At 31.1% G+C, this 23958-nt stretch overlaps 1 protein-coding gene across 2 annotated transcripts in view; it reads left to right on the top strand.

Annotated features, from left to right (window-relative positions):
- Nucleotides 1-425: 425 nt before the first annotated feature.
- The window catches only part of LOC113393989 (GTP-binding protein Rhes), a 51710-nt gene continuing 28177 nt past the window's right edge, over nt 426-23958 (top strand). The window contains exons 1-2 of one of the 2 annotated variants that reach the window (XM_064217305.1): nt 426-551; nt 20148-20605. In XM_064217305.1, coding sequence (XP_064073375.1) covers nt 20253-20605 — 353 coding nt within the window. In that variant the 5' untranslated portion in view covers nt 426-551; nt 20148-20252. Of the gene's footprint in view, nt 552-20062; nt 20606-23958 lie in introns of those variants that run through there. The other variant, XM_026631143.2, reaches the window with a different exon arrangement.

Genomic DNA, 23958 nt, shown 5'->3' with positions numbered 1-23958 from the left:
ATTATATACTTCGTTGCTAGATTTGATTTTTACCCATATTTATTGGTTTTCTTTTTTATCAACTGTACAATACATATATACAAGAAGAAATAAGACAAGGATGGCAATATTTCCGCACGTTCCACTTCAAATTTGAAGGTAATCAAAAATTGTGAATAGAGAATACTCGAAGTGACGAAAAGTTATAAAAAGATCATAGATTCCCCAACTGATTCAAGGCAAGATCTCTCTCTACCTTTTCACGGTATTCGGAGACAGGTTCCCAAAGTCACGAGCGACCGAGCGAATATTTTGTAGCGCAGTATACTGAAAGTTATTTGATATCTTAAATTTATTTGGTGCTCTCGTTTCTTTTGAAGTTATGGTATTCTTCTTAATTTATTTTCTTCGTGTTGTATAAAAATCGATATAAAGCGCTTTTAAATCTTCATCTAACTTCATAATAAATGTAAAGGCACCGCTTCGATATGTTGATGACCGCATCGGTACTGAGAACAGCCGTTAATAAGCTAATTAGTGAACTAATTGAGATTGAGAATGAAATAACAAAGGTATGTTTTTAAAAGACAATAAAATTATATTCTACTTGAAAATAAAAAAATACTAACTTCGTACTTTTCTATCAAAATATAATCTTGTATGGAGTAATATAATTATGATCTTTAACATAAGATTTGTGTATTGTTTGTACAAGACTTTATATAATTTATGTTTAATAAACTCCTGAATCGATTGAGGTAATATTCACACAATATATTTATATCATGGAGAATTGGTACATTGCTGTACCAAAAAGGTGGCACAACAAATATTTATTTTCGGACCAAAATTATTCATAGATCAGTTGCATTGTCCTGACTGAATTCAGCCACAGTAGCTATTCAAACGAGTGTAGACAAGCAAGAGTGCTCTTTATTCTCGCAGGCTCATAATCCAATTCCAATACCACAATTCCAATTCCAAAACCAACTTCCAGACTCGAAATTAACCCACTGGCTTCCTATTTTTATTTACATACCGACTTTGTTAGATACATAGTAAGTGAAGCAACTGTAAAACGAGTATTTGGTGGTAGTTCTTTTTGCAAGTCCGTCTGGGTAGGTACCACCCAGTCATCAAATATTCTACCCCTAAACAGCAGTAGTCAGCTTTGCTGTGTTCTGGTTTGAAGGGTTAGTGAGCGAGTGGAACCTAAGGCGCAAGGGACATAACATCTTAGTTCCCAAGGTGGGTGGCGCATTGGCGATGCAAGGAATGGTTAATATTTCTTACAGTGCCATTGGCTATAGGCGGTGGTGATCACTTACCATCAGGTGGTTCATTTGTTCGTCCGCCTAGCTATACTTTAAAAAAAGTAGAAGTGTTCTATAAATATTAGCAACATACGCTAAAAGTTTGATGACGTCACAGAGGCATAAAATCTCTTCTCTCGAAATGTTATCACGAGAGCTACGAGCCGGTTGCGATAACAATTCCAATGAACGATTATCGTTTTTTTTTTTACCGAAACGTCCTTGATACAACGGAATCATCAATTTCTAAGGAGCTCACGTACCACAATAAAACGGATTATTAAGCTTTTTGGACTAGAATTTTAAGTAGAATATTACGCGCGACTGTGTCTATCGGAAGGAACGTCATTTGATACATTCAATAGTAACGACTTAAGTTTTATTCCGTTCTGGATACGGTATAGGTTTTTTGTATTGTACTTGTAATATGAATCTCACTATTAGATGTAACAGGTTTATGTTTATCGGAGAAATAAGCGCCCTAGACGCGAATTGCTTAATTTGCATTTAAGTTATCTCGTGATGGCGGTGAAGGATAACATCGTAAGAAAACCTATCGATTGAATTTCTGCCACAATTACTTATACCAAGCCTGACAGAAGAAGCGCAATAGAATGAGCTCCAGAGGTCTTTTAGAAAAGACAGTCTTTGCTCAGTAGTGAGACAATATTGGGCTGTTCATTTTTCTTTTTTAAGTGTAAGTGATTAATTTACTTGAATGATTTTACAGCACCGAATACAAGTGGTTTTTCGCAAACACAGGTGCATTTTCTATTCACAAATTTACATAGTACGATGAGTCGGCAATCTTACACGATAATCCAACAGACAAATGAGGCGCAGAAACAAGCACTTTAACATTGCATACTTCATAACTTCAGACTCTGAGAAATTTTGAGCGAGGCATTCAAAAAATTTTGCCTGACACAGGATATATATTCTTGCATGCCTTAAAATCTAGCCAATAGATCAACGAGGCGGATATAATGTTACTTTAACATATGCACAGTGTTCATGAGACATGACACGAGGGATACACACGCTTCTTAATATGGTGAAAATATAATTTAATCCCCAAGTCGATCGTAAACACCATTTCAGTAAATTACGTTCGGTTTTTTTTTTATACGATGAAATTTAACGGGCGCTAATGTCCTGCTAATGGATCGAGGACGAAGCCAGCTAAGAGTACTCTCAGCTTTTCGGAAGAGTGGAATGCTTTAACCTTAATATAATTTAGGTTTCCTTAAGACTTAAGCCTTACGTGTAACTGTTGAATTTTAGAGGATTAAACATGTGAAAATTTAAAATTTGAGAACGTTATTTTTAATTTGAGGACTAAATCCTTTTTTTTTCTTTCATTAAATATAAATGTCCGAAGATATTGTGATTGTTTTATTAAGTCTTTTTTCAATAAATTCAACAAATGTTGCCACATTAATAAATTGAAATTTTTCTAAACATCTGTTACAGATGGTATTTATATATGTGTGTATAACTTTTGTATCCATTATAATGATAAAATAAATGAAACTAATTGAAACAGCAAAATATTAAATGTATTATGACAATTACTTAATATATACAGAATATAATATTTAATTTTATAGGTATTGCTAGTTCAATATTATCCAAAATAAAAGGTAACACATGTTGAAGTAAAAAATTATAGCTTCCGATTATAAGAATCGTTAAAATGTTTGGAAATCAAATCAAAGTTTAAGAGAATTTCTGTGATCCAACTTATAAGCGGAATACATATCTTACGCAAATATTTATAAAGGTCCGTATTATGTTCTATTATAGGACCTTCTAAACCTTCTGGGTATTGTAGAGAAGTTATGAAACAATTTTGGGATAAATGATATTAGGAACAACATTTCAAAAATTAGCATAATATTATTATATTTATTGAACACCGCCATTTATGATGACCTGTGGTCGGTATTGGACTTTATTCAAAATATAAGGATATATCAATTTTTTATGGTTCGAATAAAAAAAAATGTAAAATAGAAATTTTACATTTTTTTTAATCATTTAGATAACGGTAAAGGTCAGCGATATAGTGCCAATGTCTGTGAAATTACAGAAAATGAATCTGTATTAAATTAGGATGTTAAGACATTTTATAAAAACCTTAAAACTAAAATTCATTAGTTTTATGTTATTAAGTATACACATAAACGACTACATTCTTGATATAAAAAGCTGTATACTGTGTAAATACATTGCTGGCCGCTTTTAAATTATGCATTACGCTTTACACCGAAGTTATGTCATTAGGTAAAAAAAAACTTTAGTAAAAAAATACTGTGATATCCATGCTTGCCGTTACGATATGTTTTTTAATTTATATTTATTTTATGATCATTATCTTAAGTTTATTTATTACTTGAAAAATATCATTTTTTGTCTCAAATGTCTTATCACCAACTTTACTTTTATTTTTTATTCTCGTTTTCTTTTGTTTTTCCATTTACCTACCACTCAGAAGTTACTTTATTCCACAGCTAAACAGTACTAATTAGTATTTTAGTGTTCTCGTTTGATTCGTAAGTGAGCCAGTTTAATTACAGGCATGTAAGGCAGTGGTAATATTTCTTACAGTGCTAATATCTATGGACGGTGGTGATCACTTACCATCAGGTTTCATAAATAAAAAATATTTTAAAGGATTTAATACATTTTAACATATCGAGTTTAAAAAAGCTTCAGTGAAATACATTCACTCTACCATTAATTCCTTTTACATTAGAGTGGTCACTCTATTCCTGTACATTATATCAATTAATCGGACCTACAACCATTACTCATCTAAGCCCGGAGGAATGATTGTAGTCTTAATGTTACAGAATCAAGAGTCGGGGCTTTAATAATACTATTTTCGTCGTTTCTGCGCTAGTTGGGGGCAACATTTTCTACGAATATCTATATATAAACAGCACCGCGTCGAACGAGACAAGTTAACCCGCAAACTATAGAGTGAGCATGTTGCTGGTAGTTGTTGTTATAGTTGTGATATGTAAACAATAAGCATTAATTTATGATTTACCAAAATCAATCGTTCGTACAAGAAAACACTGCTTATTTTACCTTGCAGTTTATAGAGTGACTTATTATTATTACAAGATGTTTTGAAGTATTGCCTTTTTCCTAAGCATAAGTCTGCTCACGGATCAGTCTCGATTGCGCGGGGTATGTATTATTTATTTATCCTCTAAGGTCTACATATAAAAAGCAATTTACTTTCAATGCTGAACTCCTACGGGAAAATTCAATATAAATGAAACATTATTATATATCTTGCAAATAAAACAATAAACCAGTTCGGTTCAGTTCATAGAATACTCGAAGTTCGTTTGTTTTATAAAGATCGAATTTGCTTATCAAAAATATTTGAAAATAGAATATTTTGTACAAACAGCATATATAAACTCCTTTCATGTTTTTCCTTTCAAATATTTTTTGACTCTACACCTGCAGTACAACGGTCAGCAATATGCGCTCTCTACAGTTACCCTATTGTACGACTCATGATGTGATTGTCAGAGAGTGATTTAGGATCATATTTTTTCACCACACTTAGGCAACTATTTACTCTTGTTAGATGACGAAATTAAGATAGTTTGAATGCCGTTGTAAATATAATGACATTGAAATTAATTCTGTACTTGATTTGTACAAAATTTAACGCGATAGAAATGTAAAAAAAACAACATTAAAATGGTCCAAAAAGGTTTCCTATAAATCAAATGTGAAACGTGAAACACTGTAACATGCGGTAAAATTCACTAATTGATATATTTTTTATAAATTCGTTCTTATAATTGTAGGTCACCTTTGACGAATGGTTATGTTGCTCAGTGTTGCTTAATTATAATTAATAAAAAAAACATGGAATTGTGGTGTTTTTACTTGAGATTTAGTAAGTAGAATATTTTTTTTTAGTCTCAGTATACATACTATACATATACTATATATACTATACATACTATATATACTATATATACTGTACATACTATACATACTATACATATACTATATATACTATACATACTATATATACTATATATTCTATATATACTGTACATACTATACATATACTATATATACTATACATACCATACATATACTATATATACTGTACATACAATACATACTATACATATACTATATATACTATATATAGTGTACATACAATACATACTATACATATACTATATATACTGTACATACAATACATACTATACATATACTATATATACTATACATACCATACATATACTATATATACTATACATACTATATATACTGTATATACTGTACATACTATACACACTATACATATACTATATATACTACACATACTATACGTATACTATATATATACTATACATATACTATACATACGTTACATACTATATATACTGTACATACTACACATATCCTATATATACTATACATACTATAAATACTATACGTATACTATATATACTATACATATACTATACATACCATACATATACTATATATACTATACACACTATACATATACTATATATACTATATATACTATACATACTATACATATACTATATATACTATACACACTATACATATACTATATATACTATACATACTATACGTATACTATATATACTATACATATACTATACATACCATACATATACTATATACTGTACATACTATACATATACTATATATACTATACATACTATACATACTATATATACTATATATACTATATATACTGTACATACTATACATACTATACATATACTATATATACTTTACATACCATACATATACTATGTATACTATACGTATACTTTTGCATTTTCCATTTTTTCTCTCTTTGTCGAAGATGCGATATCTTGTCTCTTGTAATTCGGAATAATTGAATTACTTCAATAATGTTACGCTAAACATTTGTCTATATCAAGAACGGTGACGGATTTTATCAAACGATTAATGTAAATTATAAATTCTTAGGGTTTCGGATTTTATAATTAGTGAACATATAACCCGCATTGGATCAGCGTGGTGGAGTATGCTCCAAACCTTCTCCTCAAAGGGAAAGGAGGCCTTAGCCCAGCAGTGGGAAATTTACAGGCTGTTAATGTATTTAATGTAAATATATTTTGCAAAATTAATTTAGTTCTCAAGTAAACAACTGTTCATTGCATCGATTGCTTATATAACCCTAGCTTTCAAATAACCACCTTAGAAGAAAATAGGTTTATCCTAATTAATATTATAAATTTGAAACTGAGTTTGTTTGTTACTCTTAACTACTCAGCCGATTATCAAAACATTTTGTTTGTTTGTTAGCGAGATAATCGGCTGTCTAATTCTACCGAGACGTTGTTCGGTATTCTGAAAAGGACATAGATTGCTCTCTCTCACACGCAAGAGAAGCGGCAGGCGGAAAAGCGAGAAAAAAATTAAGGATTAACTAAATATCAAATAAAATAAACTAATAAATATTAATGTTGTCCCATATTTAAATAAAAAAAAAAACCTAAAAAAATGGAAGATAACCTAAGATATTTTGATATTTTAACCTTTATAATCGCAATATCAAATATTGCCTTTTTTAATTAGAAAGAAAAGAAAAATTACGCGAAAGGCAGCCTCTATCGTTCACTGGCGTGGGTGGTTAAGTTCTAATCTCTTTCATTAAGGTCATTGCCCGTTCAGGGGAATTAATTAGTTAGGGCTTGTAATATTTATTGCTTCCTTTCAAAACTTATTAACTTAATTCTATGAATATTTAGATAGGAATTACACTTTTAATTACAGGCAACAAATAACGGCTTTGTTCCTTGACAGCATTGGGTGTATAATCATCTCTCTGTTTGAGTGAGAAATTGAATGGATGGATGGAATTCCAAATTCAAACTATCGTGAGTGATACTGAGCAAATTACTCAATTTTTGAGAGTAACGGTGCCAGTTATGTGCCAGTCAGGTAAAAGTATCAATCAATCAAGCAATCGATACAGGTACACTTTAACAACTACATTTGCATCGTCATCTTAAAATGTGTTAGATATGATTTATATATGACGTCATTTTAACGTCGGTTTGGAATGTAGATTGCCGACAACAACTGACAACAAACTTAGTCATTACTCTTACGATAATTATTTGAATTAATGTCTAGAAATTTCCATGTTTTTTTATCGTATTGATATTTATTATCACATAATATATTTACATAGTCAAGTGAAGTTGAATATATTTACCAAATGATATAAATAATCCAATACCTTGCCAAAAAATATTACGTTTGCAAGATGGCTCAGTGATTATAAATGAATCTTAACGGACTATTACAGGTTCAAACGTAGGCTGAGTTTCCAAGTTTTTAATTCATCTTGAAGTCGGCTGTGAGGGAAAATATCACGACGATTAAAACCTACATGCATGTTATTTTAGAAATATAACAATTGATTTATTTTTTTTAAATAAGCGTTTGTATTTCTGGAAAGTTATGTCAAGGGATTCTATTGAATGTAAAGCTGCCGCTGGTTCGAAGTATAGATGGACCCGGGAAGAACCGGGAAGACATCTTTTTTCACATCCTATGTAACGTTTAATTTTTTTAAATTTTATATTTTTAAATGTGCTATATAAGTTTTTAAATCAGTTACTAACAGTTATGATAAGCATATTATGTTATGCACGATAAGTTGTGTTATATTAAAAAAATGCCGTTTAATTTTTTTATACTAAAATACGAACTATGTCGGCCTGTTACGCTTTCATGGGTAAAACTACTGAATCAAATTTGTTGAAATTTTATATGAAGCACAGATCAACTTGAACCCAAGGAAGGATAGGTTACTTTTTTATATATAAAACCTACGAACCCCCCAGAATGCGGGCGAAAAGAGTATATCATATTTTGAAAGGATACATTAATTTCTGTTAAGCCACCAAATCAACGTTTAATTATTATTATTATAATGATTTTTTGATTTACAGATATAATATATTTAAATGATCTTTCTTATATATTAATAGTGTAACTGATTATGGGACGATAGCTACATATAAAATATTGGTTTTGGTCTTATTTTGAAGAGCTTCAGCCGCAGATGTGCAGAAAATTAAAGATGATACTTGATTGCAATTTACTAAATTGTTACGATTTAACAACGAATTAATTTTAGAGAACGGACAAATGTTACTGGCAGGGTACAGAGCGGCACATTGGCTGTGTTAAAAAAAAAAAAAAAAACAAATATATAACGTGCATTTAGATGTCGTCAGTTTACAATGAAATTAAATCAAATCAAACCTGTCATATCTTCGAAATTTGTAAAGATATGTCGAATAAACGCGAAGTTTCGCGTGTGACCCTCTAGTTTATTCAGTAATTATTTTTCGCTAGCTGAAACAATGAATGACCGTATACATCGTAAGGAATTTTGCATGAGAGATTGCAAAGATGTGTGAAATATACGTTAGCAAACTTTTAGCGACTATGACCGAACTCTTCCCATACTAAGAAGTCCCTTCAGTGTTGATAATACAACAGTTGCTGATATTATTGTTCTTATTTAGTTGTCTTTGCTATGACGTAACCCACACATATTCAACAGCCACTAACAATACATTGTATTGTTTTGTTCGGGTATTCGGTGAGCCAGTGTAACTTATTTTTTATCTTAGATACGAGGGACTTAACATCAAGCCAGGGATGTTAATTATTTTTTTACAATAATGTCTATGCAGTGGTTACCATTTACGAGTAAAAAAATATTTCATAAAAAAATAAATTATTCGATAACGTTAATTACATAATATGAGATATTCTAGTTCTAATAGATTAAACTTAGTGAATGTTCTAAGCGTATTTATAAAGCCTATTTGATCGTGTTTACCTTGATATTGCCTTTACCGCAAACTAATTCAATAACTCGATATTGAGAGGGCAGCGGAAATTACATTTACGTCACTACATCCTCGTATCTTTAAGCATAGAACTGGGCTTTCTAAATGTTAACCAACAAAACGAATAATTAATAACGAACAAAATTGAGCATTCGAAATTCAAATTATTTTGTTTCTAAATGAATCATTTGAAAATAAATATTCTTAATACCGGCTATTTAAATTTCTATTTTTTAAACATGTTTTAATATTTAGAACACTAGCCGCCCGTCTCGACTTTGTCCGGATGATATAAAAAATTTAATCACTTTTCGATCGCAGCGCCAAACAATCTGGGGATCCACTCGAATACACACAAAAATTCTTTAAACTTTAACTTTTTTTGTTTTTATAACTCACACAATTCATTCATTTGTTTTTGCATTCTTGTAATATGATATCATATTTGTCTCCATTTAGAATGTTGAGACCAAAATAGACAACTTTTAACACATACAATAAAACTAAGATAAAAAACAGTAATCTAAATCTTAATAAGACCGAGCTTAAATGAGATAAAATATGAGCTTGAGTTTTTAACTTCAGAAACAGACGTAATTGTAGTCAGAAACGTTAAAAGGCAACCGCAATAAAGACAATGAAAAAAAAAATTAAAAATATCTTGAACGATAAACAAAATGTTTGCTATCTCTGGCTCTCACCGTGATGGTAATTGTTTTAGCTTCTTATGAGACTGACTTTTCAAGTGTCTGATGTAGGTATCTCGGGTTTCACTGATATCTCATTAATAAAGTGCTTTTTCCAATGAAACATTAATGTATTAAAGTATAAAGATTGATAAGATTTAAATGGGGACTAAACTCAGGAAAATTTTCTTTTTCTATTGCCAGTTTTTCATATACTAAAAAGTTTAATAATTAATCGATAAGCAACCTAATTCAAACTCGATTCATTGTGTAAAATCGATATTGCTTTAAATAAAGAAAGTACAGGTATAAATAGTCCACTATTAAGTTAAAGGTTCCTGTATTTTGAATGAAATGATCAGAATATCTTCCACCATGCTCCAATGCGTGTTGAGTTGCAATGATAAATATGTGTCAGATTTTATATAATAGATGCATTCATTACGATGTGTACTGCTGAGCACGAGGTTAATTACAAACACAAATTAAGCTCAATTCAGCTTTGAAGACCGGATTTGAAGACCCAATCTTCGTTAAGTGTTCTAACTCATTTCGTCATCCACTCATACATTAGCAGCCTGTAAATTTCCCACTGCTGGGCTAAAGGCCTCCTCTCCCTTTGAGGAGAAGGTTTGGACCATATTCCACCACTCTGCTCCAATGCGGATTGGTGGAATCGACATCCACTCATCCTGGTTCAAATTAATTGTATTCAATAACAATTTTTAAATGATTAGCAAACTTAGCCTTTTTATTCATGAAAATAAAATAATATTAAAATTTATTAATAATTCGGTCACGATTATTTTAGGTTAAGATCTTTATTTATCATAAGAATTTTACTATTCACTTAAAATGAGATTATAAATACAAAAAAATTTAATTAAACAAAAGTACTCGTATGCCGAAGACATGCACCAGTTACAAAAAAAAGATAGAATAAATTTTGCATTGTAGTAAATAAATAAGTTTATTTGCATCAGCGCACATCGCAGACAAGAATACTGATAAAATAACAATAATTGATTAAACGTATCTTAAAAAAGAGATCTAAATACTATTCTCCTTATATAAGGCAGCCTATCGCTTCGATAAATATTACGTTATGTGAATATGACCTCAATCAAAGTTACACAATCACAAACAGACCACTGACAAGTACATTTGTATATACATAGCATATATTTACTGCTTTATTTATTACATAACACATATTCTGTAAGCGCACAAAACTTCCATATGTTTTAACTATTTTGTTATAAGACAAGTAATTATCGAAGTCCAAATTATGGTAAATATCTTATTAAAAATTCGAAAGTACACAAACTGAGAGATAGAAGTAATCATTTTAAAATGTAAGAGATATCAGAATTAAAAATGCATCCGTTTAAATCGTCATTATTTTTTTACCAAATTAGTAATCTTATGTTTAATACCGCAAAACTAAAATATCCAAATATTTAAATGAAATGTTTTGAGTACATATTTAACATTGGAATACCTTTACTTGCATTGAATGAAATCGAAGAAGAATTCGAATATATAATTGTTCAAAATATATAAATAAATTAAACTTTAAGTTAAGTTACAATATTCAAACTAAAATAAATAGTTTACAGTCAAGTGTACTGTATGATTATAGTCAAAGAGTTGTATATTAGAACACAAATAAATAATGAGTCTGTGTAACATCTGATGATCTATGGTCAAGACTCACCGCCAATAACTTTACTGGTGGTAGAATCTGTGAAAGTACGATATCATCTACTATTCAACAGATAAGAATGTTTTATATTGCTATGTTTCGGTTTTAAAAGCGAATGAGTCAGTGTACTTAGAGGCTCAAGAGGCTCTAACATGACGTCTAAGATCCTTTTCTCCTTTTCTCGTCGGTCCATTAACGCTGTAAGGAACTGTTAGTACAGTGCAAATGTATATGGTCGAAAGTGACCACGTTATATAGGGTAGCCCATTTAAACGATTCAAAAAATTAATGCCTAGATTGTCTGAGTGAGTCTCGATTTTGTCTCCTTGCACATCAAGGAATTGAGACAAATGTAAGAATAAATGTACACGAATGTAGATCAATAAAATTCGAAATCCAATGAAAATAAACCCGAGACTATTCAAATTATATTTGAGATTAATAAAGACAAATTAATTATTAATTGGTGACGAAGCGGCTAGTTAATTTTTTGCCCAGATATTCGGAATTTCGATTCAATGCGGAAATGCTCCTAGATTTCTTGCTACCTTTCCACTTTCCAAAGGAACTGTAAGAAATATTAACCATTACATCGCTAATGCGCCACCAACTTTGAGAACTAAGATGTCATGTTTCTTGTGCCTGTAAACTGGCTCACTCACCTTTCAAACTGGAACCCAACAATACTGAGTACTATTTTTTGGCAGTAGAATATCTGATGAGTGGCCTACACAGACGGGCTTGCACAAAATCCTACCATCGAGTAAAACTTAAGATCTTAGGTTTGATTTCAAATTATACGTAAAATAAAACTATCGATAATAAGAAATAATCAGTAGTACGGTATAAAGTGAATACTTGGAAGGCAAAGTATAGCACTTAACTCAGCAGAACTTTTACATCTTCAGTTATTCTTTGCTTATGACTTTATAAAGTAAACTATGAGAAACTAGCTTATATCGCGTTTCAGACACGCGGAAAGTATCGTGAGGAAACCTGCATATTATGTCCAATAAAATTATCGTTTTAACCTGCACGTGAGCAGCGCAGTGGTGAAGTTTCTTTTTAAGAAGAAGAGACCTTTGCCCAATAGTGGGAATGGGTATTTACTTTTTTTTTTAGAAAAATAAACATAACAATTAATAAATTTTATACCAGGTTATCTGTCAGGTTTAGGGTAGATTCTAGATTTCCTCACAGTCATAGTCACATACCTGACCGAGTTCAGGCGCTGGACCAACAACTTTATATTCTGACCGAGGGTTGGTTTTGTAAACACTGCTAACTTCCAAAATTCGTGTTTTATTGAGAATATCTTGTTGATAAAACCTGTTAAGAAAGTTTTAAGACTTGTAAGACCACTAGACTATTAAGGGAGTCTATCGACAATATTTTTTTTTATCTTTCACAATTTATTCTCAAGCACAAATCTCAATACGTTAGTCCTAAAATAATTCACGTACAACCTTTCTATTTCGATATTATAATTATCTGTTATATCTGTATATATTCGATAATTATAATTATCTGTGTTCAGATAACGATCATCTAAAATGAGGAATCTCGATACAAAATAGTGTTTTTCAATCAAGTAAACGTGGCTTAACACGTTTACCATTTTCCGAGAGCCGCGGTTACGTCCGCAGCGAAAACGAGCCAATTAAAACTTGTGTGATCGGACCGTCTGTCACTTCGATATTTGAATCGAGCACCCGATCGAATGTTGCGATCCTATTTGCAAAGGAATATTCTCTCGATTCTGGAAATTTTCACGCAAGGTTTAATCTTAAATCCCCTGGGACAGTCTATTTATGGCAATAGATTGAGCGTATGTAAGTGCAAATTGGGAGTGAATAGTCAGTTTATCTCATCAAATAGAAACGTTAGCAAATTAACTCTTAACTTTTAAAAGGTTTCGGTTTATTTTATTTTTAGGTATTTAGCTAGTTGGTTCGTTTGTTAAAATTGGTATTGTAATTTCCTAGGTTTTTATTACGGATGAGAGTATAGTACATGACTTAAAGTAGACATATGAATATTATTATATTGAAGAATATTAATTTATAATTGTTTATACAGTTAGAATTCAGATAGAATCTCAATTGAACTAAATTACAAAGGTAACAATATTAATTTGCTAGTAAAACGGCTTTGTGGCTATTAGCGATCGCTTACAGGTAACTTAAATATTAAGAATGTTATAATATTATTTATTCATACTTAAGTATCGGAGTAAAACCTTCACAAATATTATGAGTATAACCTGGTATTATAACCAGCAAAGTTGATAAAGTATTTGTTACTACGGCAGTGCTAATAAATATTATTTTAAATAACTGATAATAACCTAATAAATAAAATATTGAACATGCATCAGTGTCGCGCTGTCCCGTTTCTTGAAAAAAGGAAGACATACCTGTCCAACAGACGAAACTCGACATTTGACAATTCTAGAATCTCTATAGCACTCTATACTACCGTCTCTTGTGGCGAATTCAAGCACAATAATTATTATTGAGAAGGCATGAGTTTCAACCACGCTGCTCCAATACAGGTCGGTGTAAACATATGACAGATTTTCATTCGACGCTATCCTCAAGACTTTTTTTTAAACGCTAATTATAGCCATAAAAATTCAATAGTTCTTTGATCGTTCCATATTTGAAAATAAAACTTAGGCTAAGACTCGACTTTATTTGTAGTAGTAACATAAACTAATTTAAAAAAAAATGTTTTATTCCACAATCTGTTCAGAATGGTTACAATAATGAGTTATTAAGTTTTAATTATGATTTTATATTGTAGCAATAGCATAGTTCTTAATTTAGTCGACGGCAGAGAACAGTCTCGGTAAATTTTCGAACTAAATTAGAATTTTCTTGTTTACGTATAACGCCGCTGTGCTGGTCGACCGCTGTTTTAATCGGATTTCGATAAACTGCCTGTTCGGAAAATAACAATTCGTAGTTTGTGCACAGTTCGAACAAAAGGCTTTCGAAGTCTTTGTTCAATACGCCGTTCTTTGATACCATGATATTGTTGAATTTAGGAGTACCGTTACTCAATATTTTTTTCTAGATTCGCGTGATGTAAAAAAGATTGACATTTTATACCGATATTCAACCAATTTTTAAATACACATTTTTGACACTAAATCTTTTAATAAATACTAAAAATATCTCTATTTTCGATGCTCACACATATTTATACTTTTAAAGTAATGTAAGGTCGATAACGATCAGTATTTTATACGTTAAAAGGTTTAATTTGGAATGTGCTTGACGGCATTTGAACCCTGGACCTCGGAATCTGATCTGAGATAGTCATTTGAACAACGAGGCTATCAATGACAGCTTATTAGTATTATTTTATAGAAGTACAATTATACAAATAATACGAATTAATCCCCTATTTTATGGACGTATTAAATCGAAAACAGATTAACGAAAATCAACATGTTGATAGCATAACCTGAGGCAACATAGATAATCGTAAACGCTTTTGAACATAAACAGATTCTCTGGTAATAAACAATATTTGATTTTTTTATTTTATCACGTTAACGGACGAACAAATGAATTCACCTGGTGGTAAGAAACCTCTTAGCTAACCTCTCGAAGCTAACCAGTTTCGCACAAAGACATTGGCATTGTAGGAACTGCAAAACATTCCTTATAACTGTGATGTACCGTCAGCTATGGGATCTAAGATGTTATGTCCCTTGTGTATTATACTGGGAAATATAAACACAAACTATTTAAGTTTAATTTATGTACCAGGGTGATTGGTCCTGTTCGAAGCATACCAATATTCAAATTAGAATACCTTTAACAATATAGAAACGTAAAATGTACCGCAATTTCGAAAAGAGAAAACCCTGGAATACGTTCGTGTTATGTCAGAATGTGATATGGGAAATGTACTAGTGTAGCCTTTTAAATTTAAAGGATGTAGTATCATAATAACGAATCAGAGTGAATTGGCTCAGAACAATTAATGAGTCAGGTATTATTAAAATTGAGTTCCTAAAGAATTTCACTGAAATAATTTTATTTTCATGTTGAGTTACGTAATAATGACTTTGATCGTTTCAAATTAAAATGTATTTTAATTTTGATGACAAAAAAAGTACATTCGAATTTTAAATAGACGTTGTGATTGGATGACATATGTGATGACGATTTAACTGATTACGGTCATGGCAGCTAATCTCAAGGGAGAACAGCCAACTACCAACTACGCAGGACATATTGCAGTGCATAAATGTTTATGCACACACAGGTGCACTCTTTATTCCTTCCCTCTCATTATTCGGTGGGACGGCAAATCAGGACAACGGTTATACGTGCTTTTCGAAGTATGGGGGTGTATACGCGATCGGAAACGTATTTCAGGCAAAATCAGTCAAATTTTTCTACCCAACCTGGTGCTCCAATCCAGAACCTTGGGATCTGTGGCCTTATGACTAGCCCCTGGACGAACGAGGCGGTCAATTGTTATTATTATTATTATATGTATTTCTCTAATAAGAATAACATAATATGTAGTAAAGAAACGGCTCAGTTTTTTACCGTCGTTTTTTCATGTACGGTGATTTTCGACTTTGTTCTTACACAATAGCGCTACAGATTTTAAAATTAATTAAAAATGTAATCTTATTTGCGACGGAGAAATAATTAAAAAAGCCGTATAATATTCCTTGATCCTTTAATATGGGAATTTAATATATTATAGTTGGTCCTATGGGTTTGGCGGCGAAGATATTTAACCATTTAAAATAATTGGAGAAGAATTTCAGACACTTACGCAATCCACGAATGACAAAAATAAAGTGATGTGAATCGAATTTCAAAATATATTGAATTTTAAAAAGAATAATATCAAGAACAGATAATATATCTGAATTGTATTTTTATACTTTAGATTTTTTAATCGTAGCATGGGTGAGGTAATATTTGATATGTGGACTTTACCAGCAGATAGTAGGAATCAAATCCGGACAAGTACTACAGATTTTTCATGAGTGAAAATCTTAAATGTGACTGACAAAATTATGCCACATCTATTAAAAAGCAGGAACATCGTGGTATAAAGTCTAAATAAGTAGGACGTATTTGCCCATCATAATTTTCAAAGGAAAATGTTATTTTAAAAGAGATTGCTTTCAGCCACCCACGGATCTGATTAATATGAGTTTCTAAAAACATTTCTGTAGGTATAGATAAAATAATAAACAATTAATTAAATTCATACGAATTTTAAGGATTCAATTCGAAAGAAAAATATACAACTCATAATAAATAATAACTTGCAATATATTCCGATAAAATTGAATACTTCAACGTCATTCACTTGATCCTTTAGAATACAATCGTCTAGTAGAATAAAGAGCAAATATCAATAGACATCAGATATGATAGCTCTATAATTATACAACAGTTTCTAGTCCATTGTTGATGGACTTTCCAATCAACGCGTATACACTCAAAGCTATATGTGGAATCATATCGCGTGCTGCTTGTATGTGTTTAAATAATCAGTGATTATTGATATGGCAAATTATAGAATCGAGTCAATCGGGATTAGCTTAAATTTATTTATTTTAGGGTCGTCTCTAGATATATTACTAAGACATGTTGGAAAGGTCATCGTTAACTTTGTTAATTTATCTATTCGGTCTCAACGGTCTACGGACTCTTGTATGTCACTTGAGTGGTCACCACCGCCCATGGACATCTTCAGTGTAAGAAGTACATCACCAACGCGCCACCAACCTTGAGTAGTAAGATGTTTCATTTGCGCCTGTATTTAAACTGGCTTACATAATATATTAACCGAAACGCAACAATATAAGTACTTCTGGTCCTGTCATCTGTTTGGTGGGTGGTTCCTACCCAGACGGACTTGCAAAGCTTAAGACAAAGCCAAGTAAACGTTCCTTCGTTACAACTAAAATGAGAAACAAAAAACAACGACATAATTATTTATCGAACTCAACGTCTTAGTAAGGTCGATATTTTAACATTAAATAGAATCGCTAAAATATCGCTGAGGTTTTATATATTTTTAAATCAAATATAACGCCGGCGATGTTTTAATAGGGAAGTAAATTTATTATTAAAAAGATAGAAACCGTTTTTGAAAGATATTTATTTTTCATTATATTATCTGTATAGTGTAATTGTTCAGTGCTGCCATTATCAAGTTTCTCCACCAGCGGTCGCAAACAATTGAGTTAATCGAATCGTTAGTAAATTAACTAAAACGTTTAGCTGTGGCTTCACGGTGAAAAGCCTAAATACAAAGTAAAATTTATCAAACACTAAATGGAATCCACGACATTATTACACCTTTTATAAATAACTTAGCGTTTTTTCAATAAATGTATTTTTAAGAATATGCCGTCGACACTATCAGATTTCGTGTTCTGTTCTAAATTTGAAAATCTATTTTTTATATTTGAAAGACTTCAGAAAAATACACATATATTGCATATATTTTTAGAAATAGGATAAGGATTTCTTTTTAACACATACACACACACACATAAATGCACACAAATGATCTTAGACTTTATGGGATAGAATTTATGGGATTTTATAAATTGATTTATATTGTTAAATTTTATTGAGAAATTATTACAATAATGTTTTGTTAGTCAACTTAACTAGCGCATTGGATTACTGTAATGTTAGATAAGTTTTTTTTTTGTGACTAAAATAAGTAAAGACTATCAAATAGGAATTGTCAACATAAATTAATTATCGAAAATCGAACGTGTTCGATTTTACTACAATAGCTTCCATGCAAAATTTAAAAAATAAAATAAACTAATTTAAGATTTATTTTACCCATTTTTCAGTTCATAATTATTATGAACGCTCAACCGAGCAGTTACGCATGACGGATACTGAATTATTCTCGTATCGCATTCGGAATTAAAGAGCACATTTAAATTTCCAATAAAATTAAGTTTAATATGATTTCGCTCTGTACTCAGTCTCTGAATACAATACTTTTGAATGCATTTCTGTAAAAATGTTTTTGTTGATCGCTATTGAACAATATAAAATGTTTTAATCAAACTTTTTTTAAAAAAACAAATAACGATCATGTTTTTAAATAAAACAGAATTTATAGTGAAACTATTTAATTTAATTTTGATGCCATGATAAATAATCTCAGTGAAACCGGAATACTATATAATAAGACTCCGTTGATATTTGTAGCTTTTAATAAATAAATCGTATGTTAAAAAAGGTCAGTGTATAAATATTTACAATAAAATAATAATAATAATGTACTTTTTATGATAAAGGTAATTTCTTTATTTTACTGTATCACGAACTCACGAAATGTAGATATTACCAATTTCAGTTTATTAAAATAAACATTTTAAAATAAGATACGGTATAACGTCTATTTCGAGCGACGTGAAATTTATTGGTGGTTAACTTAGCAACTTCGTCATGTAGTTTTTAGTATAAAAATTCAAAAAGTAAAGAGAAGTGTAACTTCAAAAATAATAATTATTATTAGTGTATGTAGATGTTAAAAATCCGTGCAGTTCGCATCGATTATGTTTTTCATTAAAAAATAGCACCTTTTCTAACTGGTAGCTTTTTTTATTCCTTGACATGGACTGATTCGTTAACTATTTGGATATTTGTACACGTCCTAAATCAACTTCGCTTTATTCAACTTCAAGGCCTCTACCCAAAGGTTTTCTGAAAGATCGCTATTAAAGCGATAAGACTGCCTTTATTTGCCATATTTTGGCAACATCAAACCCTTTATTTTATTTTATTTTTTGTTGTCCAACGAAGTATATTTGCATTGTTTTCGATTCCGCTTAGTTCATCTCAAAATGGTAATTCGAGTATTGTGATATCATCAAGCCTCTTAACAATTTAACATTATCAACAAGTAATATAATTATACGATATACATCAAACAAAAACACTAAACAGTTTCTATGTAAATTGAGGGTTGGTGTTTAAAATCGATCAGCGTTTAAGGGACATGAAATGTGAATTGTCCCCCACGCTAAGCCCTCTATGAATTGTTACAAAAAAGGTCTAACCGTCCCGAGTGCTATTAAGTACTGGCAATCACGTGACGAAAAGGGTATTTGTAATTTGCATGTATTATTCGATGGCTTTGATTTTATGGAAACGTTAAACGTTATGACTCATTTGATAAAACGACGGGCATAAATTTATTTTAAACTAGTTTTCGTTCGCGTCTCTCCCCCGTCTGAGGAGTTGGGAGATGTTGGGTATCCTATGTCCTTATCTGTATCTTTGAGAACTTATGTGCAAAATTTCATAATTTCGGTTGAGTAGTTACTACGTGAAAGTGTTACGAACAAACAAATAAATAAACTCATTTTTGTTTTATAATATTAGTTTATTTATATATATTTTTTAAATGTATTAAATCTTAAGACAATTATTGAAGTGGTTTAAAACTGTTTCATTGATTCAGGTTAAACATAATATTTGTATCTGTGTGTGATAATTTAGACTACGTGTTTTAGTGTGCGAACAATAACGTACAATACGAATGTGAAAATATGTTTTAAATATTGTGTCCAACGGTGTTCTTAGTGGTAAGCAATGCTTAAAGAGTTAATATATTTAAAATGTTAAACGGGACCACGGAAAAAGGGGGGCTATCCCTCCAATCGTCTCCAGTCAAAGTGTCTCCTTCACCAGTTAGGGCTTCTTCAAGTCCTGTGAGGGCGCCGTCATCGCCCTTAAAGTCGTCACTGTCTCCTGCGGGAAAGCAGAAGTCACCGCGGCGATGCCAGTTCGCAGCCCCAGCTGAAGATACGAGGGACAAATGCGGGACTTCATGGTTATGTCGAAGAGGTGCTGGAGCAGAAATTGGAGACGATTCTGGGAATGAATCACCTGGTCCAAGCGCACCTGTGCCTCAGGCATGTGAAGAATCAGCACCACCACCCAAGAACTGCTTCAGACTGGTAATGTTAGGGTGAGTTAAAATTATTTTAATATAATTACAAAATATAAAAACACCAGCCTCAAGAGATTTGAGTCGTCTATGAATATGTATTATAATAGTTTAATAGTTAGTATATTATGAAGTTAATAGGTTTATAAATAAATACCTAAAAACGGAACAACACCATATTCATTAAATTATTATTTCAATATGATATCAGGACGAGTTATATCTTATTTGATTTTATTAGAAGTTTTTAGTTTATATTAAATATTACAAATTGGTTTCGGAAAAAGTCCGACCTATCAGTTAAAGAATAAATTTTCCGCACACTTTTGGTGCTAATGACAATTATAATGCTATATATAGTCTACACCCATCGAATAATGGGTAGAGATAAATAAACCTTAGATTTAAATCATCTATGCGATTTGCCAATAACTCTGCTTCATTGTGCGCTACAGACAGTTCCTGATTATATATGTTTATTAAAACCGTTCGAGAATTTGTTTCAATTTGAACGTAAACATAATTTACTGTCGTCTACTGATTACCGACTTACCCGAATTCCATTTTAGATTGCGTGACACATACGTACGGCTCTTCATACGTCTGGAACTTTCTGTTGGTAATAGATCTAAACCAGTAATAAATCAGCGCTGACAATCCGCAACGAACCAAATTGCAAATTCCGTGTTGAAGCGTTCACTCTGATTACCATCTCCGTTGTCGAATATATAACCTACCAGCGCTCTTACTATTGTCCCAACTCGATCATTATTCGATTGTATTTTCTTTTAATGACTTTTTGTTGTATCAGAGTTCAGATTGTTTCGCCATAGTCACGCGTGAAATTCAATCGTATTGCAAAAGTACAACTTCATACTTTTTTTAATTAAACGTCGTAAATAATTTATTTTATATTTTATTTTTGCCATTGTATTAGCACTGAAATAAATACTAAATTAATATCGCAAAAACTTTTGTATATATTTTAATTAAAAAATAATACAACGGCCCACGTGTTTTGTTATTAAGTATTCGTTCGTTATGTAAATGTCATATTAATATATTTTGTGACCTTATTATACGGACGGGCTAGTCATGAGAAACAGAAAATATAACATATAACAGTCGATGGAACGATGGAATGCTTAATTCAAATTAGAATTCTTTTTTTTTTTCTAAATAGAGTTATACCAGCTAAAGAGACCCCAACTACTAGCCAAAGAGACCCCAACCAAAAGGACCGTTCGTAATAATAACTTAACAATAATTTTTAATAAGGATTTTTGTAATCGATAGGGATAGGGACGCCGATCCCTACCGTCCGACCGATGTAACATTGTACATACAAGCGTCTATTACATTCAGTGTTTCTATTTAAATTTTACTTTGAAGCAATAATATATAAATTTTCGGATAACGCTTGAATCTTTAGGAAGTTTTGTATTATATGTATTTTTTTAAATATTTTTACATTTTTTAAAATGATTAAATTAAGAAAATAATATGTTCGTCATTGCAAAGTTATATCGATCAGAAAAAAATATATCTGTCAAAAATCAAGCTATATTGTACAGGTTATAGAATGATGAGCCAAAGAAATACAAATTTATAGTCATTATCTTTTATTTCGAGATGAAACCCCTAATAAGCTTTGACGCAAATGAATATTGTCACCAGTGAATACAGTAACTCGGGGTGTTCTCTTCACCAATTAAAAATGTTTTGCAGAATTAACAAAGGAGATGTTACGACAGCAAGCGGTAATTATGAATCTGCGATACATGCCTTGAATTCGAGTTTCCGTGGTAACATATTTTATAACGTGAACAATGTTAGCGTTTGCGATGCGAATGCTTACGCATCACTCGACAGGTCATATCCAATAACAATAAAAATAATAATAACATTTTGTACGTGCGACAGGTTTTCTAAATAAGTTTTATAACGTACATTTAATAAATTTAAAGAAACATAAAAAAATAAGGCATATTATTCCGTACAAGTTAATATAGATATTAATAAGGGTTCCGTTTTATGCCATTTGGCTACGGAACCATAAGAAGTGTGGAGCTAGTATATTATTTTATTTATTTTCTTTCTTATTCAAAGACATTAAGAAAATTAGGAGTTATGCAAGTTATAGTTTTTAATTTTATAATTATTATAAGAAAAATAAAACCGCTCTAAAAATAAATGGCACTTAGGCCACAAAAAAAAAATAGATCATCAATAATATCGTCATTCACATTACGAATCCTGAAATTTCGATTGCGATGCTGTTTCGAAATAAACGAACATGCATATAAAAGCAAATGACGTCACATAAAGTCAACTAAAATAATACAAATTTTAGACAAAATAGGCACGAACAACACGATTGAGGGTCAAATAAATAAAAAAAAGATAATTATAAAATACTAGTTGTCTTGTAGGCTTCATTCGCTTTTTAGGGATTAGTTGATTGTTTGGTTGATTGATATTAGGTATGAAAAAGTAAAAGTAAAGTTTCTTCTTGGTATAATCTATATCTTGAACCTGTGGTATATGTGCAGTTAATCTTGTGAAATAACAATTCAAAGTACGTGTACCCTACGCGAATAAAGTATATTTGATATTTATACTGAATTGAACATTTTCAATTATACTTAACACTTTCTGGGACACTATGTACTTAAAGACGTCATACAAGTTAATTAGCTATTGCTTTTAGTTAACTTATGTCTTAAAAATGTTAAGTAATTGAGGGATATATTCATAAATGTCTTTTATCATTAAATCGTCTGTCAAAATATACAAATATATCATATTAGCTGTACCTGCGGTTTTAACCGCACGAAATTTATAAAACTTTAGCTATAGACAAACCATAAACCCCCATTTAACCCACTCACAAAAAAACCTCATATCCTTCCCCGGAAATCAAACTATCTCCATACGAAATTTCATCAAAATCGTTTCAGCGGTTTAAGCGTGAAGAGAAGAAATAATAGACAGACTTTCGTATTTATAAAATTAATATAGATATAGATAAAGTAATGACGTAAATTATAGTATCGAATAGATACTCTTTAGTTCCCACACCTTTGATCATTGAGGCGAGAAATTAATGGATTACAGGTTCTCTGCTCTGCTATAGTATTGGTGAGTTCAATTTTGTCGAATGAATTGCTTCAAATATAAGTTGTCCTACTTGCGATCTGATATGGTTGTTTAAAATCCGACCAAGTTAAAGAGGCCTGCTGACGAATATAAATTTATTGAAATTTTTTCTCATTTTAAAATGTCGAATCCGAGATTAGGCAGAATATTTGAATACTTTTTGAATATATTAAATGTTAATGATTGCATTGGTTTATCGGATCGGCCATAATGAA

Source organism: Vanessa tameamea, chromosome 16 (genome assembly GCF_037043105.1).
Source record: "Vanessa tameamea isolate UH-Manoa-2023 chromosome 16, ilVanTame1 primary haplotype, whole genome shotgun sequence".
NCBI classification, from domain to species: domain Eukaryota; kingdom Metazoa; phylum Arthropoda; class Insecta; order Lepidoptera; family Nymphalidae; genus Vanessa; species Vanessa tameamea.
The sequence above is the reverse complement of the archived record's forward strand: the minus strand, read 5'-3'. Positions and strand labels throughout refer to the sequence as shown.